General features: G+C 33.7%; 2 protein-coding genes across 4 annotated transcripts in view; both read left to right on the forward strand.

Moving 5' to 3' along the window:
- The window catches only part of LOC145684174 (uncharacterized), a 190,888-nt gene that overhangs the window by 67,855 nt on the left and 108,282 nt on the right, over positions 1-14,751 (forward strand). The gene's annotated exons all lie outside the window — the stretch shown is intronic.
- LOC145684175 (uncharacterized) overlaps positions 1-14,751 on the forward strand; it is a 47,852-nt gene that overhangs the window by 16,952 nt on the left and 16,149 nt on the right. For all 3 annotated transcript variants that reach the window (XM_081756178.1, XM_081756177.1, XM_081756175.1), the window contains exon 3: positions 4,627-5,170. In XM_081756178.1, the coding sequence (XP_081612304.1) occupies positions 4,627-5,170 (544 nt within the window). The remainder of the gene's footprint in view (positions 1-4,626; positions 5,171-14,751) is intronic.

Below are 14,751 nucleotides of genomic sequence, written 5' to 3' on the forward strand. Positions count from 1 at the left end.
TCAAGATGAAGTTTGGCCGCTTTCGTACAAGCTAAATAACACTAATATTAGGAATCATACCATGGAACAATATACTAATTCAAAAAGGAAGTCGATTAACAATAATAATACTACGTCTATGACTGACTTAAGTGAAGATATGAATTTTGACCTAAAAATAGGTTTTCTTAATGTACAAGGTTTAAATAACAAACAGCTGGCTGTAAATGTATATGCTAAAGATAATATGTTTGACGTTCTTGGTGTAAGTGAACATTGGTGTCATGAAGATGAGATACCATATATTGTGATGGATGATTATTATGTAGCCAATAGTTATAGTAGAGAAAAACAGAAACGCGGAGGTGTAGCAATTTATGTAAAAAAGTCCTATATGATGAAATGTAGTATATTAGACTTAAACTATTTATGTAGTGAACTACATTTTGAGGTTACAGGTATCTGTATTGAAGAGCTTAAGTTAGTTATAGTATCTGTTTATAGGTCACCTGACGGAAACCCTGTTATTTTCCTAGAAAATCTTGAGAAAATATTTAAATTTTTAAGTAGACCTAGGTGGAAGTATTTTAGTGTTGTTGTTGGGGGCGATATAAACTCCCACTTTGATGTAAGCCAGGTCAAACGTAGTGTATCCGAATTATTTAACTTACTTAGAGAGTACAACTTCTACTATACGAATGACAAACCAACTAGAGGATTAGCCTGTCTTGATAATGTATTTACAAATATAACAAAAGATCGTATATCTAGTGATGTAACAACCTTTACATTGGCAGATCATGACTCTGTCTGGATTAAAGTAAGTTCCGTTATTGCTAGGAAATATGTAATTGAGGAGAGTAAAATCATAATTACAAGACCAATATCCGATGAGAGAATTTTACATTTTAGAAATTCATTGAATAGTGTAAATTGGTTGAATGTGTTAACAGGATCTACATCTATAAAATCAGCTAATAATACGTTTGAGCGTTTCATGCAAGTTTTTTTGAATGTGTTTAATACATCTATTCCTCAAAGGAAAGTTAAAGTTAAGACTAACAAAAAGAATGTAAAAAAAATAAATGGTAATACAAATTGGTATACTACCCAACTTGCAACTATGAAATGTACAATTATGTCATTATTAGCATTATACAGATGGGATAAAAATGAAAACAACAAAGAAAAGTATTTGAAAGCAAAAAAGGATTATAAATTAGCGTTAAAGCAAACAAAAAAATTATATAATGTAGCAAAAATTGAGGCAGCACCCAATAAATGTAAAGAGGCTTGGAAATTAATTAACGAGGTAGCTAAAGTTGGTAATAGGGATAGTATACCCATTTCCCCTGATGAGCTTAACACATTCTTTATTAAATCGGTTGAGGAAATACGAAAAAATACAAATGTAAGGGTCTTTGACATAACTGAACCGCATTCTAATAGATGGGTACAGAATAATTTAGTTTTTACCGGGGTAACAACCTCAGTGGTTTTAGATATTGTTAAAAGAATGAAGTCCTCGGATAGTGTTGATATTTATGATTTATCAACAACTCTTATTCAAAAAGTAATTGATTGCATTGTAAGTCCACTTACATATTGCATAAATAGATGTATAAATGAAGGTACTTTCCCTGACGTACTAAAGCTGTCTAGGGTTGTTCCAATTTATAAAAAGGGAGACAAATATTGTACAGCTAGCTATCGTCCTGTTTCGCTGGTCCCTATCTTTTCAAAAATTATCGAATACATTATAAAAATACAGTTATGTGATCATTTGGAACAACTTAATATAATTAGTGATTCACAGTTTGGATTTAGGGCCGGAAGGTCTACGGTTGATGCTATAGACTCATTAGTAAGCAAGGTTTTACAAGTTTTTGAGTCCAGGGGTTTTGCAAGGGCCACATTCTGTGACCTGAGCAAGGCTTTCGACTGCGTTGACCATACTCTATTATTAAATAAACTGGCGTATTATGGTGTAGGAAATACTGGTCTAAATTTATTCAGGACTTACCTTAAGGATCGTAGGCAAGTGGTATATGTGGGAAGGGAAAAGTCACAAGTTGCACAGGTTGTATGTGGTGTACCGCAAGGCTCAGTACTTGGGCCTTTGCTTTTTACTATAATGGTTAATGACTTACCAAATTGTGTAACTAGTCACTCAATTTTATATGCAGATGACACAACATTTCTCAGTGTTAGCCACGACTTGGAAAAATTAGAAGAAATCACAGAAAGAACACTATCTGAAGCTGGATCGTGGTTTAAGACGAATGTTTTTTTCCTTAATGAAGGTAAAACGAAACATTTAAACTTCAGTTTAAGAGGTATGGCAACCGAGAACAATTTGGACAGTGTAAAATTTTTGGGCATTATTATTGATAAGAAATTATCATGGGACTCTCACATTCAATATATTACAGGAAGACTTTCAAGAGTTATATATTTGATAAAAAATTTGAGGAATCAGGTACCAGAAAACTATGTAAGATCCGCATATTTTGCGTTTTTTCAAAGTATCTTATTATATGGTATACTGTTATGGGGAAATGGTAGCCATGTGAATGACGTTCTGTTGTTACAAAAAAAAGTTGTGAGAATAATGATGAATGCAGAGAATACGTGTCATTGTAAACCATTATTCATAAGATTAAAAATAATGACCGTAATCAATTTATATATATACAATGTGTTGATGTACATAAAGGGCAAAACGTCAGAAATACACTATAGGCATGACATACACTCATACAACACTAGAAATAATAGACGTGTCAACGTACCATATTTTAGATTAACAAAAACACAAAATAACTATGAAGCCATGAGTGTGAGGTTGTATAATAAATTACCTATAGAACTGACACAACTACCTATGGGTAGCTTCAAAAATAGATTATATTCTTGGTTAGTAAAAACACCATTTTATTCAATAGATGAGTTTTTTGAGTACGATAATATTTGATTTTTGTAAGGTAAATATTTAAGATATGTTATTGTAGTGAACTTTAGTACTTTAGTACTTATTGTAGATAATGAACAATCACTATTGCTGTACATTATTGTAGTAAGTTATAATTTGACGTTGTCTATGGCTATGTAGCTGATTCGACAATAAAATGTATTATTATATATTATTATTATTATAATTACAGTTGCTGTTTTTTCCTTTGTAAATTGTCTAGTATGCAGTGTAAGGCTAGTTTTAGACGGAAGCATTTCTCGTAGCAAAAATCGTATCATCGATATCCTACCGTGTAAAGTAGCAAATGCTATAGCATTTCCCATGCCATGGCATTTCTGGTCGATAGAACCTGCTCTATTTAGTAGCATTTTTCCCAGCATTTCTCCTCCAGTTGCAGCGCCGTAGTGTGTTAAAAGGAAACGAAAGATTTTGTGTAAAATATCCATGCTCTTTGTTTTGTGTGGGAAATTGAATTGTAGTAAAAAAAATGAGTTGGAGTAGGGATACTATTATTATGTTGATTTAAAAATATGAGGAACATCCTTGTTTGTACAAAGTTAAAAGCGTGCAGTTTCACTATACGGATCCACACAGAAATTCATTTAAAAACAATACTTTCTCGTTTCATTTATTGTACCTTCAGCAATCATTTCTGAGGTGTGCACTTACATTCTCCGGTGCAAATTCACTTTAACAGGTCTTCTTCAAAACAGCTGGCAACGTGTAGTTTTACTATACGGATCCATAGTATAAGTAGTAGTAGTAGTATGAGGAGGAGGAGTAAGTAGCAGAGTAAGTAGTAGTAGTAGTAGTAGAAGCAAGTAGTAGTAGTGGGAGGAGTAGTAGTAAGAGTAGAAGTAGGAGTACTTAGTAATAGTAACAGTAGGAGTAGTAGCAGTAGGAGGGGGAGGAGTAGGAACGGGCAGTAGTAGTACTTGGAATAGGAGTAGTAGTAGTAGCAGCAGTAGTGGGAACGGGTTAGAAGCTCCGAAGGGGTTGGTTGGGTTCTGTTCTCGATACAAAATGTGAAAATTACATACTTTCCAAAATTTTATGGCAGCTTATTGAAGATTACGTGCATTTCAGGTTCGACTTTAATTTCTATATTTCCACGTAAATACGCATCTCAGATGTAAGTGCACACCATATTTCCATTACTTATACACTGCTCTATTAAAATACTAAAAATTTCTTCTGTAAATTTTAAAATCTATGGATATATATAGTATGACTGTACCGTTAAAATTCCTTTGTATCATAATAAGCATATGCGAAAAAGGGCTTTAAAAGAAATAATGACTGAGAGCCATAATTGCGTTCTTCTGCAGTGATTTGTTTGCTACGTCACGACAAAATGCTTATCAAAACGCTACCGTCTAAAAGCACAATATACTTTTGATGCCATAGAATATTATGCGAGATTTTTGGCAGCACATCTGCTACGAGAAATGCTACGATAAATGCTTTCGTCTAAAACTAGCCTAACACTTCGGCGATGTTTTTATTGGTTGCAAACGTGTGCTGAAATATTTTAGTCTTAAATCTATGCTTAATGTTTATGTGGTAACTTATAAGAGAATCAGCGTTGTGAGATTAAGAGTGAAATTTTGTGTGTCTAACTCTTGCATAACCTTGGCGCTGAAATAATAATCTCCAAGTTATTTATTTTACAGTTCGACGACGATTCGAACTCAGACGACTGGAGCTTTAGTGACTCCGAGACGATTTCAGGCAATCCCACAAAGGAAAGTGATAGTTATCCAATCAAAAAAATTAAACTGTCTTTAACTCCTGCTGCAACAATCTCTAGTGTAACTGTTACTAGTACAAGTAGTAATAATTCCAGTGGGAACAGTAGTAGTAGTAGTACTTGTGCTGCGAACGATTCAAAGAATGTACAAACAGCTTCCGACAATACAGAAATTATTAATAGCAGTAGCAATAGTAGCACTAGTAATAATACAGAAAGTTCTGAGAATGGAGATAGTCGAGTTGCGGCGACTAAACATGTTAATCAAGGTGATCCAGAAAAATCCAATGAAACAGTATTTCTATCAAGCAGTGATTGTGAATCTTCTAATGATTCAGCCGCAGTAGATGATTGCCAGCCAGTGCAACAGGAACCCCATGCGATTTTTTTAGATCCACCCAAAGAAGAACTCAGTGATGACACTGATGTCCATGAAAGTGAATCAGTAATAATCAAAGATGAAGCAGGTGAGAACATAATTTTTGTTTTTAAATCTAAAGCTTGTATTAGCATAGAGAAACTTATCTCAACAGTGCTATATCCTCGGCGATGTTTTTTATTATTATTATCAATATTATTTTTTACCTTCTTGGATGTTCGTATTGTTGAGGTTATAACATAAAGTAGAGCAATAGCCCCTGTCCATTTAAGTACAGTTTTCAACTATACTTTCCTGGTATGAGAAGTGTACTCTACCGGGAAATTATATATAAGGTTCATGACATTTGGGCGCAAAACCTTTTATCTAAATATGTTTACCTACCTACATATGTTATAATATATTTCATAACTGGAGCCCGGATGTTTAGGCATTAAAATATGAAAATAGGCACTGGAAATTTTGTATAGCTTCCACAAATAATTTTGCAAATCTAAAAAAAAATAACATCTTGAACACAGCGAAGTTTCTGCAAATCATGTACAACTTGTATCTACCAGTTGAAAAGAAATGGGAAGAAACCGTAGCAAACTATTCATATCCGGTCTCCCTACTATGCGGTAAATACGATTTAGTTTTAAAAGAATATTTCCTTTTAATAAAATAAGATATATATATTCATATACTTCCTGGACCATCCATAGCATTAAGAACATTATTTTTATCTCAAAACCAGCTCTTATTCGTTTCTTCTGACCTCTTGGTACAGGCCAGAACTTAATAAACACTTCCTATGTTTTATACCAAGCATTTTAATAATTTATTATGAAAATGAAAATATGTACAGTACTGTACACATTTTAAGATAAATTTAATGTCTGACTCAAAAAAGTAAAGTACACAGTGCAGTATGAATATATAGTTACATCTTTAAAATAACTAAACATTAACGAAAAACGTAGTCTTTTTATACAAATTACATGTCTTTATTATATATATATAATAAAGACATGTAATTTGTATAAAAAGACTACGTTTTTCGTTAATGTTTAGTTATTTTAAAGATGTAACTATATATTCATACTGCACTGTGTACTTTACTTTTTTGAGTCAGACATTAAATTTATCTTAAAATGTGTACAGTACTGTACATATTTTCATTTTCATAATAAATTATTAAAATGCTTGGTATAAAACATAAGAAGTGTTTATTAAGTTCTGGCCTGTACCAAGAGGTCAGAAGAAACGAATAAGAGCTGGTTTTGAGATAAAAATAATGTTCTTAATGCTATGGATGGTCCAGGAAGTAAGTATTTATTGAATGTTTTATGTTATATGATCTGCCCATCAGGCCGGATAGTTGATACTCTATTGTATTAATAGAAAGTTATTTAAGATTTCACATAAATAGGCACTTATAGCACTAGCTATACATTGAAATAGGAAGAATAAGCCACATAAAATTTACTCTAGACATCCTGTGACACCCTAAAACAAATTTTTGTCCTTTTTGATATATTTAACGTAAAGAAACGATATATTTAACGTAAAGAAACGATACGATTGGGCGGCATAAGAAGAACAGCATTATTTCCAATAAGAATATGGAATCTTTATGACAGTATGACAGAGTTCTCAATGACCAGTCAAGAACGAACCACACCGAAGCAGCTCATCGTGAACTGCTTTGCGCCCAAACGTCCTGCTCCGTATATATATATATATATATATATATATATACACAGGGTGGTAGGTAACTCCACCGAAAAACTTTGGGAGGCGATTCCTTATATGAAATGAAAGAAAAAAGTTCTAATAAATATTGGCCGAAAAACATCTCCTTTCAGAGTTATGATCCATTGAAAATTCGTAAAATCACTTTTCAAAACTCCCTAACTTAGAAACTATAGGACCTATCCCAAGTGGTTGAAGGAATTACACAGGAACTAGTACGTGCTCTATCTAAATATTCATGTTTTACCATCCTCCGTTATCGGTGAAAGGAACTGTAAAAAGAAAGGTGAAGTTTAGGGATACTACTTTAAGTACTAGTGGTGTGTTCGTTTCGCTGGTACCGGTGAATTCTGAAATATGGATATTTAGATAGAGCGTATACCAGTTTTAGTGTAATTCCTTAAACCGCTTGGGATAGGCCCTATAGTATCTAAGCCAGGGCGTTTTGAAACATGATATTTCGAATTTTCGGTAGTACATAACTCTGAAAGGTGACGTTTTTCGACCCATGTTTATTAGAACTTTTTTCTTTCATCTCCTATAAGGAACCGCCTCCCAAAGTTTTTGGGTGAAGTTACCTACCACCCTGTATATATAGAGGGTAAACAATTTATCTTGATCATCCGTGATAACGGAGAAACCAAAAGGAGAAGAAAAGCAGAACTTTGCATGAAGCAACTTTAAGAAGGGGGACATCATTTTACGTATTAAACAACACCACCCAGTGAACAGTGCTGCAATCCCATTATAAAGTTGTTTTTTTTTTTTTTTTTTTTTTTTTAGATGGCACTACGTCAGATTATTACATATTTCAAATCAACATGTCAAATAAAAATATCACATTTATTATTCAGTGTTGCAAACTAAGGATGTCATAATATCACAAACATTCAAAATTTAGAAGCCTTTATCACATATACAGCACAATAGGGATGGACAGTATAATGTACGTCGAAAGTACCTTATCGTTGGATACCATGGCCATGGTATGACTTCTTTCGAATGAATAGGAACAAAGTTACCGGTTCTTGAAAATTTGATTTTTTTTTAAAGGCTTTTATTTCGAAAAAGTGCTGAGATAAGTATAATATCTAGTTACTTGTGTGGCTTGCAATGGATGTGTAAATTATTTTGCCGTTTACAGCACTTCGATATCTCAACCGTTCCGGAGATATGATAATTATTTCTGAAGTTTGCAACACTGCTTAAATCATGTAATTGCGAGAATTTGTAATTACAGCTACTGAAAACTATTACTGTAATCCTATAAAAGAAAAGGAGAACAACAATCATTTTAAATATTTTTCACAAATACACCATTTTCAGCAGGGTTACAAATTTTATCAATGTTTATCGTATCTCCGGAACGGTTTGAGATATCGAAGTGCTGTAAATGGCAAAATAATTAGTATGTCCAGTGAAAACCATATAAGTAACTAGATATGATACTTATCTAAGCATTTGTTTCGAAATAAAGCCTTTAAAAAAATTCAAATTTTCAAGCGCTGGTAACATTGTTCCTATTCATTCGAAACAAGCCATACAATGACCATTTTATCCGACGCTAAGGTACCTTCGATGTGCATTATCCTGTTCATCTCTGTTGTGCTGTATATGTGATAGAGGCTTCTAAACTTTGGATATTTGTGATACTGTAACATCCTTAGTTTGCAACACTGAATAATGAATGCTTTTTTTATGTCATTTGACATGTTGATTTGAAATATGCAATAATTTGACGTAGTGCCATTTGAAAAAAATACATAACTTTATATTGGGATGGCAACACTGTTCACTGGGTGGTGTTGTTTAATACGTAAAACGATGTCCCCTCCTTATAGTTGCTTCATGCAAAGTTTCGCTTTTCTCCCTTTTTCTGGTTTCTTCGTTATTACTTCATTGTCCACACATATAAGGTGGCTCATTATCTTGATACGTCCTTATAACTATTAAACGAATAAATACAAAACACTGAAATTTTGTATCATGCAAATATCGACAGGGGGACATTGTTTGACATACACTGCAATACAACTAGATAAACAGTGTTGCCAAGTCAACTTAAAGTTGTATTTTTTTTTTCAAATGGTACTACGTCAGGTTATTGCATATATCAAACTTACATATTAAATTAAAACATGCAATAGAGTATTTGTTATGCAGTGTTGCAAACTAATGACGCTACAGTATCACAAACGATCAAAAAAAATTGGAGAGTTCTATACCAGTAATAACGCAAGTGAGTAAGGTATTTCACATCCAAATTACCTTAATGTCGAATACTAAGGTCATCATATTTCGTGTTTCTAACAAGTCGAAACAGAATTACAAAGGAATTGAAAATTTGACTTTTCCAAAGGATTTTATTTCGAGAAAGTGCTTAGATAAAATTCACGTCCAATTACGTAGATTATTTTGAATCGTCATACAGATCATAATGTTGTTTATAGCAATTTGGTACCTGGAATCTTTTCTGAGATATGAAAAAAATGGTAAAAATTGCTATATTGCTTGAATTAAAAAGAGCGTAAATGTATTTCAGAATGGTTCTTTTGCGTTTTAATTACCTGAGTAAGCTTACGATTTATACAGCTAATGATTGTGTATGTTATACGACTGCCTTTACTGCTCTGTATAATACAAGGTAAATAATCAAGTCCTATTTTAATAAAGGGGCTACAATCGTGGACGGAATAGGAGAAGTACAGGCTTTTGATAAAACCATTGCAGTGAAAACCTGTGAAAATCTTGCTATGTTCACGCAAAAGACCCAAGGAAATACTTTCAATATGCAGTATTATTATATTGCTTTCGATATGTACGATAAATAAATACATAAAATCTTACTAGAAGTAATAGGTTCCATGGAGATGTAGCAACACAGTAGAAAATATGTGATACCACTCATAGTTCGAATGTAAATATGAAAAGCTATTGTCACACACTTGTACCAAAGATGAAATAACCATACATTGCACGCCAAGTATTAAGTCATAGTGAGAAAGCAGCATAGAAAAGTGTTGTTTCGTAGTGTACAGAAGTTTCTGCGACGCATTGCTTTTTAGATTGCTTAAAGAGTAGTCGAGATAAAGCCTACGCAAAAATTTGATGTATGATGCCTGTAATACCACAGACAGATGTGCAGATACGCTACTAGTGTTTGCTCAAGACAGATTGATATTGTATTTTTGCTAGTGATACTTCCGGAACACATTCTTTGTGCAATCATCAGGAGAATCAATATCAACACAAAACTCATTTGAATGACTCAGAGCACTAAAAGCTTCAGCATTGCCCGGATATGACGCGCTATCAGATCAGGTTGTGACTCTATCAGAAATTTGTTTAGGAGGAGAAAATTACCATACTGCGAATCATTCATTTCAGCGAATACAGAAGAACTTATTGCCTTGCAGAAGTTTGGTACGAGTGACTCAATGCCTGTTAATATTGTGTATCACATGGAAGCATTTAGTCTATTTAGCACACATCTCAACAACAGCACTTGCAGAATTACTATGGTCAGTGTTCACGGCCAAGCATACCCTTGGAGATAGGTTACCTTCCATACACTGATTCTCCTGATAATGGGGCTCTCTTATACCTACACTTAAAAGAGCCGCTTGTGCTTTTCAAGAACTTTTAAGCACTTGTGTGGTCAAAAGACAATGAACCAAATCTGGTTACCCTTAATCCAGTTGTACATGGCTGTTTTATGGAAGAGAGAATGGTTACCCCTGTCATATATGAAGAACAATGTGTTCCGGAGTCCCTTCTGATACTGATTAAATTCACTACCTTGCAGATGTTTAGGAAACATTCTGTTTTGAACATTATGTATAATTGTGCAATACCGATATATCAAATTGTGATTTTTGTATCTACCTAATTACAACAGCGGAGATAATGATGAAGCCGATTTATAATTTTGAAATATATATGTACCTAGAGAGTATCTACAACTTGTGAAACTTTCAAATTGTTTGGATCACCCACACCAGAATTTAAAGTGTTAAATTTTGAGCATGTATGATACGATAATTCGGTAATTGCTGAGGGTAGGGGGTCGAAAGTTTCTTTTTGGGTTAGTTTTACGTCAAAAGTAACTTTGGGTCAATAACGACCCAATTTGGATCAAGGGCCGATTTCCCTAGCTTACTACGAAAGACCCTTTATAATACTACCATTAGTTTTTTTGTGCCGTGTGAATTATTGTATATTAAATGTTGCAATAATGGAAAAGTTGTATCTGACTTTTTTGCATCCCATATATGTTCTTTATTTCCAGTCGATAAATTTGTCTGATGTTTTCTCAGAAGAGAAGGAAACTTGATAAATCCCATCGGTTTGTGAACTGTCGATGAAAGAACTTCAATATTCAGTTATACGTATGTTTGGTTTTACACTTGTGAAAGCCCAGGATAAATTTGGACAGGACCAGGGCTGGACTACAATTCTGGATGTGTTTTTGGAAAGTAGAAGGCATGTAATTAATCTGAAGCCAGGTACCATAGCTGTACTGTAGAACAGTAGGAAGACAAAGTTTTGGGGGTATGTAAAAAGGAAAAAGTACAGTAAAATTTTTACGTAATACAGTAGTGTAAATTTTCTAGTAGTTGTCAATACCATATGCTGTTTTTCGTCTGATAGGTCCTTTTTGTACGTGACCACCTTTCAAATGTTCCTACCGGGGTTCGATTCTCTTATTGTTCGGATCCTACGTTAAGCTATAGGTCCACATCTTATATAGCCTCGCTGCTGAAGGGAACGCTAAACTCAGGTCAAGTCAAGTCGAATGTTCCTGTTTTTATCTGACTACGGAGAAGCCAAAAGGAGAGTATTGTAAGGAAAGGAGAGGAGATCGATAAAATTGGAGGGAAAGAGAGGGATGGTCGATAGCAATCATCAACATTATCATCATAGGTATTCTGTCAGTATTGGCAAGTCATTTGCCACAACTGAGAAGCTTCCATGCTCCGCGATCTTCCGCCCACCTCTTCGTTTTCATATATGGTTTTTCTGTTTTGATATCGTCCATTAATTGTAGTCTCTTCCCTCTCCCTCTCTTTCCTGCCACCATACTCTAGCACGTCCCTCATGATACAGTTCCTTCTTATCCAATGACCCAACCAGTTTTTCTTCTTCTTCTTAATAATGTCTAAAATTGTTCTTTTCTCCCCCACAATTTCTAAGACTCTCATTCGTTTTCCGCTTATAGAGAGAATTATCTGGGTCGGGCGATCTATGTAAGGTTTTTAATTAATCGACACAGTTTGTTTCATAAATAGTATTGGTAAACCATTAAGTTAAACATTAACTTGATCATATTATTTTATACTAGCAGCGTTCACCCCGCTTCGCTGCGGTCACCCCGGAACGCAATAAACTTTGTTACTTAGATAATTTTTACTTTTTCGCTTTCAAATTGCATCGCCTGTCATTTATGTTAACCCGCCGAGTCACGTGGTCATGCGGGTTGCATATACATACGTTTATTTTTACCTATGATGAACTATGGAGACTTGAATGGTCCATTATCTCAAGACACTGGTAATTAAAAATTAAAGTGATATGATAAAAACCATCTAGGGTCCAAATCCTAACAACCCCCCAAAAATGAAAGAAATCGGTTCAGCCGTATTAGCGTGATGAGTTCACAAAGGATTTGTACGTTCTCTTTTATATATATAGATTGTGATAGGTGATACTAGTACTTCCTTTTGAAACAAATAAGTTTTTATTGGTAGTTAATTACGTTAGTACAATTTATTTCATAAATATTATTGTGATATGTGTAGAAAGTTAATTAGTTAACTTATGCTTGGAAATTTTTCTTTGGAATTTGTAAAATTTTTTAAACATCAGTAGTCAATTTGCGTTTTATTATTATTTTTTCATTTAATTAGATTCTTCGTAGTTCATACTATACACTGAAAAGTAGAAAAAAGTTAGTTAATAGGTAAAAAGAAAAGACTACAGTGAAAATAATTAATCGCTTTTTGTTCCGAACTGAAAACTAATGCACAAGTTTTGTATTTCGTAAAGTTAAAAGGGAAAGGCTAAATGAAGCCTGTATTTCTAAAATTAGATATTAAAATAGCGGTGTAGTCTGAGGCCTTCAGAACTACACGATTTGGAATGTACTAATAACAAGGATAAAGCCTTCGATTTACGGCTCTTTTAATATCTAATTTTAGAAATATAGGCTTTATTTAGCCGTTCCCTTTTATTAAGAAGTACAGAACGTGTTTCTTAGTTTTCAGTTTGGGACAAAGGGCGATAAATTATTTTGTCCATAATCTTTTTTTTTTTTTTTTTAATTAATTAAGTTTTGTAATGTCGATTTTCTGCTTTTTACAGTAAAATATTATGTAAAGGAAAAGATAATAGAAGGGAGTAGTATTATAAGCATTAAAATGAGGATGTAGCTTCTTGTACTACAAGGAAAAAAAAATAAGTAATACGAGGAGAAGTCAAAAATTAAAGGGACTTTCGAGAAAAGGTACATTTATTCTAATGATAGAAAACTGAAACATACATTTTTTTTTCGACATAATCTCCCTGCACTTCAGCGCACTCTTCTTAACGTTTCACAAGTTTTTTGATTCCGTCGGGAAAAAAGTTTTTTTGGTTGCACCTGTAACCAATTTTGCACCGCATCAATGACTTCTTCACACACTTTCCGAAAATTTAGTCTGTTATGTAAGATGGAATACGCTGAACCATGACTGATACGTAAAGTATTGGCGATTTCGTCCACTGTGGTTCGTCTGTTTTCCATCACCATACCCTCAACGACTTCCAAATTGTCCTCAGTCGTTGACGTCAGTGGCCTGCCCGATCTTTCCTTCACGATAAACAGCTGTCACCATACTGCGATTGTATTTGACGAATAATTTCCACAGGTTTAACACCTTCTGCAAACTAAAAGCGAATCAGTGCCCTCCTTTCCTCCTTGGTACAGATCGACAATGGAGCTACCATGTTTAACGTTTTTCTACACTTCACCGACTAATGCGGGAATAAGAATGGCACGTTGCATAGATGTGTTGCAGACACTAATTCAGCGGTGGATACTAGCAGTGTTACCAAAAATAGTTTGAGAAATTGCAAGACCCTTTACTTTTTGACTTCCCCTCCTAATTAGTCCCTTATGATGGGGGACAAAGCTTCTCTAAATTGGACTCTGCTACATTATATTTGATCGAACTGCGGATTTGAGTTGTTATCTTACGTGTTTACAGTATTTTGTACTTAAAGATATTTTCCCTGCAGAGTCATTCCATATCAATTCAACACAGTGACTTAACTTCACCATTTCAGATTTTAATGAAATTTGGTACGCAGATGACTTCTAGATAGACTAAGAAAAATGCGAAATTTCAACTGTATATCTCAATTGGTATTGAAGATAGGGCTATGTAAAGTTTGAAAAATCCCCAAAATAGCATGTTCAATGAATTTTAAAATTGGAATTGTAGCTCTCCTAATTGAGCTAGAGAGCTCGTTAAGGTGTCATTTTACAATATTTTTCATGTCATTTCCTTCGGTATACAACATCATATAGGCTAATACAGAATTGTTTTTTTCAAAATCAAAATTTTACTTCATTTTTTTCCAGAAAGTACTTATTTTAAAATTTTGAAATTAGTTCCATAAATATAGATACTATTGTTATAAAGCACCTGGCAAAATATGAATTTGGGATGAAAATGGGTTCAGTGTTAAAAATTCAAAACTAACACTTGATTTTTCATGAATACTCTGTACGTAGGGTTATAACACACAAATACTAAGTTTTACACTTCTGTGAAAATAAAAATTAGCACATAGTCTACTTGAAGAAAGAGTACAGATGATTTCATAGTAAAATTTTTCGATAAGTAGTAGGATATTTTTATGATTTGAAATTTGAAAAAGGCACATTTGTTCGTC

Source organism: Thermobia domestica, chromosome 4 (genome assembly GCF_964235325.1).
Source record: "Thermobia domestica chromosome 4, izTheDome1.hap1.1, whole genome shotgun sequence".
NCBI classification, from domain to species: Eukaryota; Metazoa; Arthropoda; class Insecta; order Zygentoma; family Lepismatidae; genus Thermobia; species Thermobia domestica.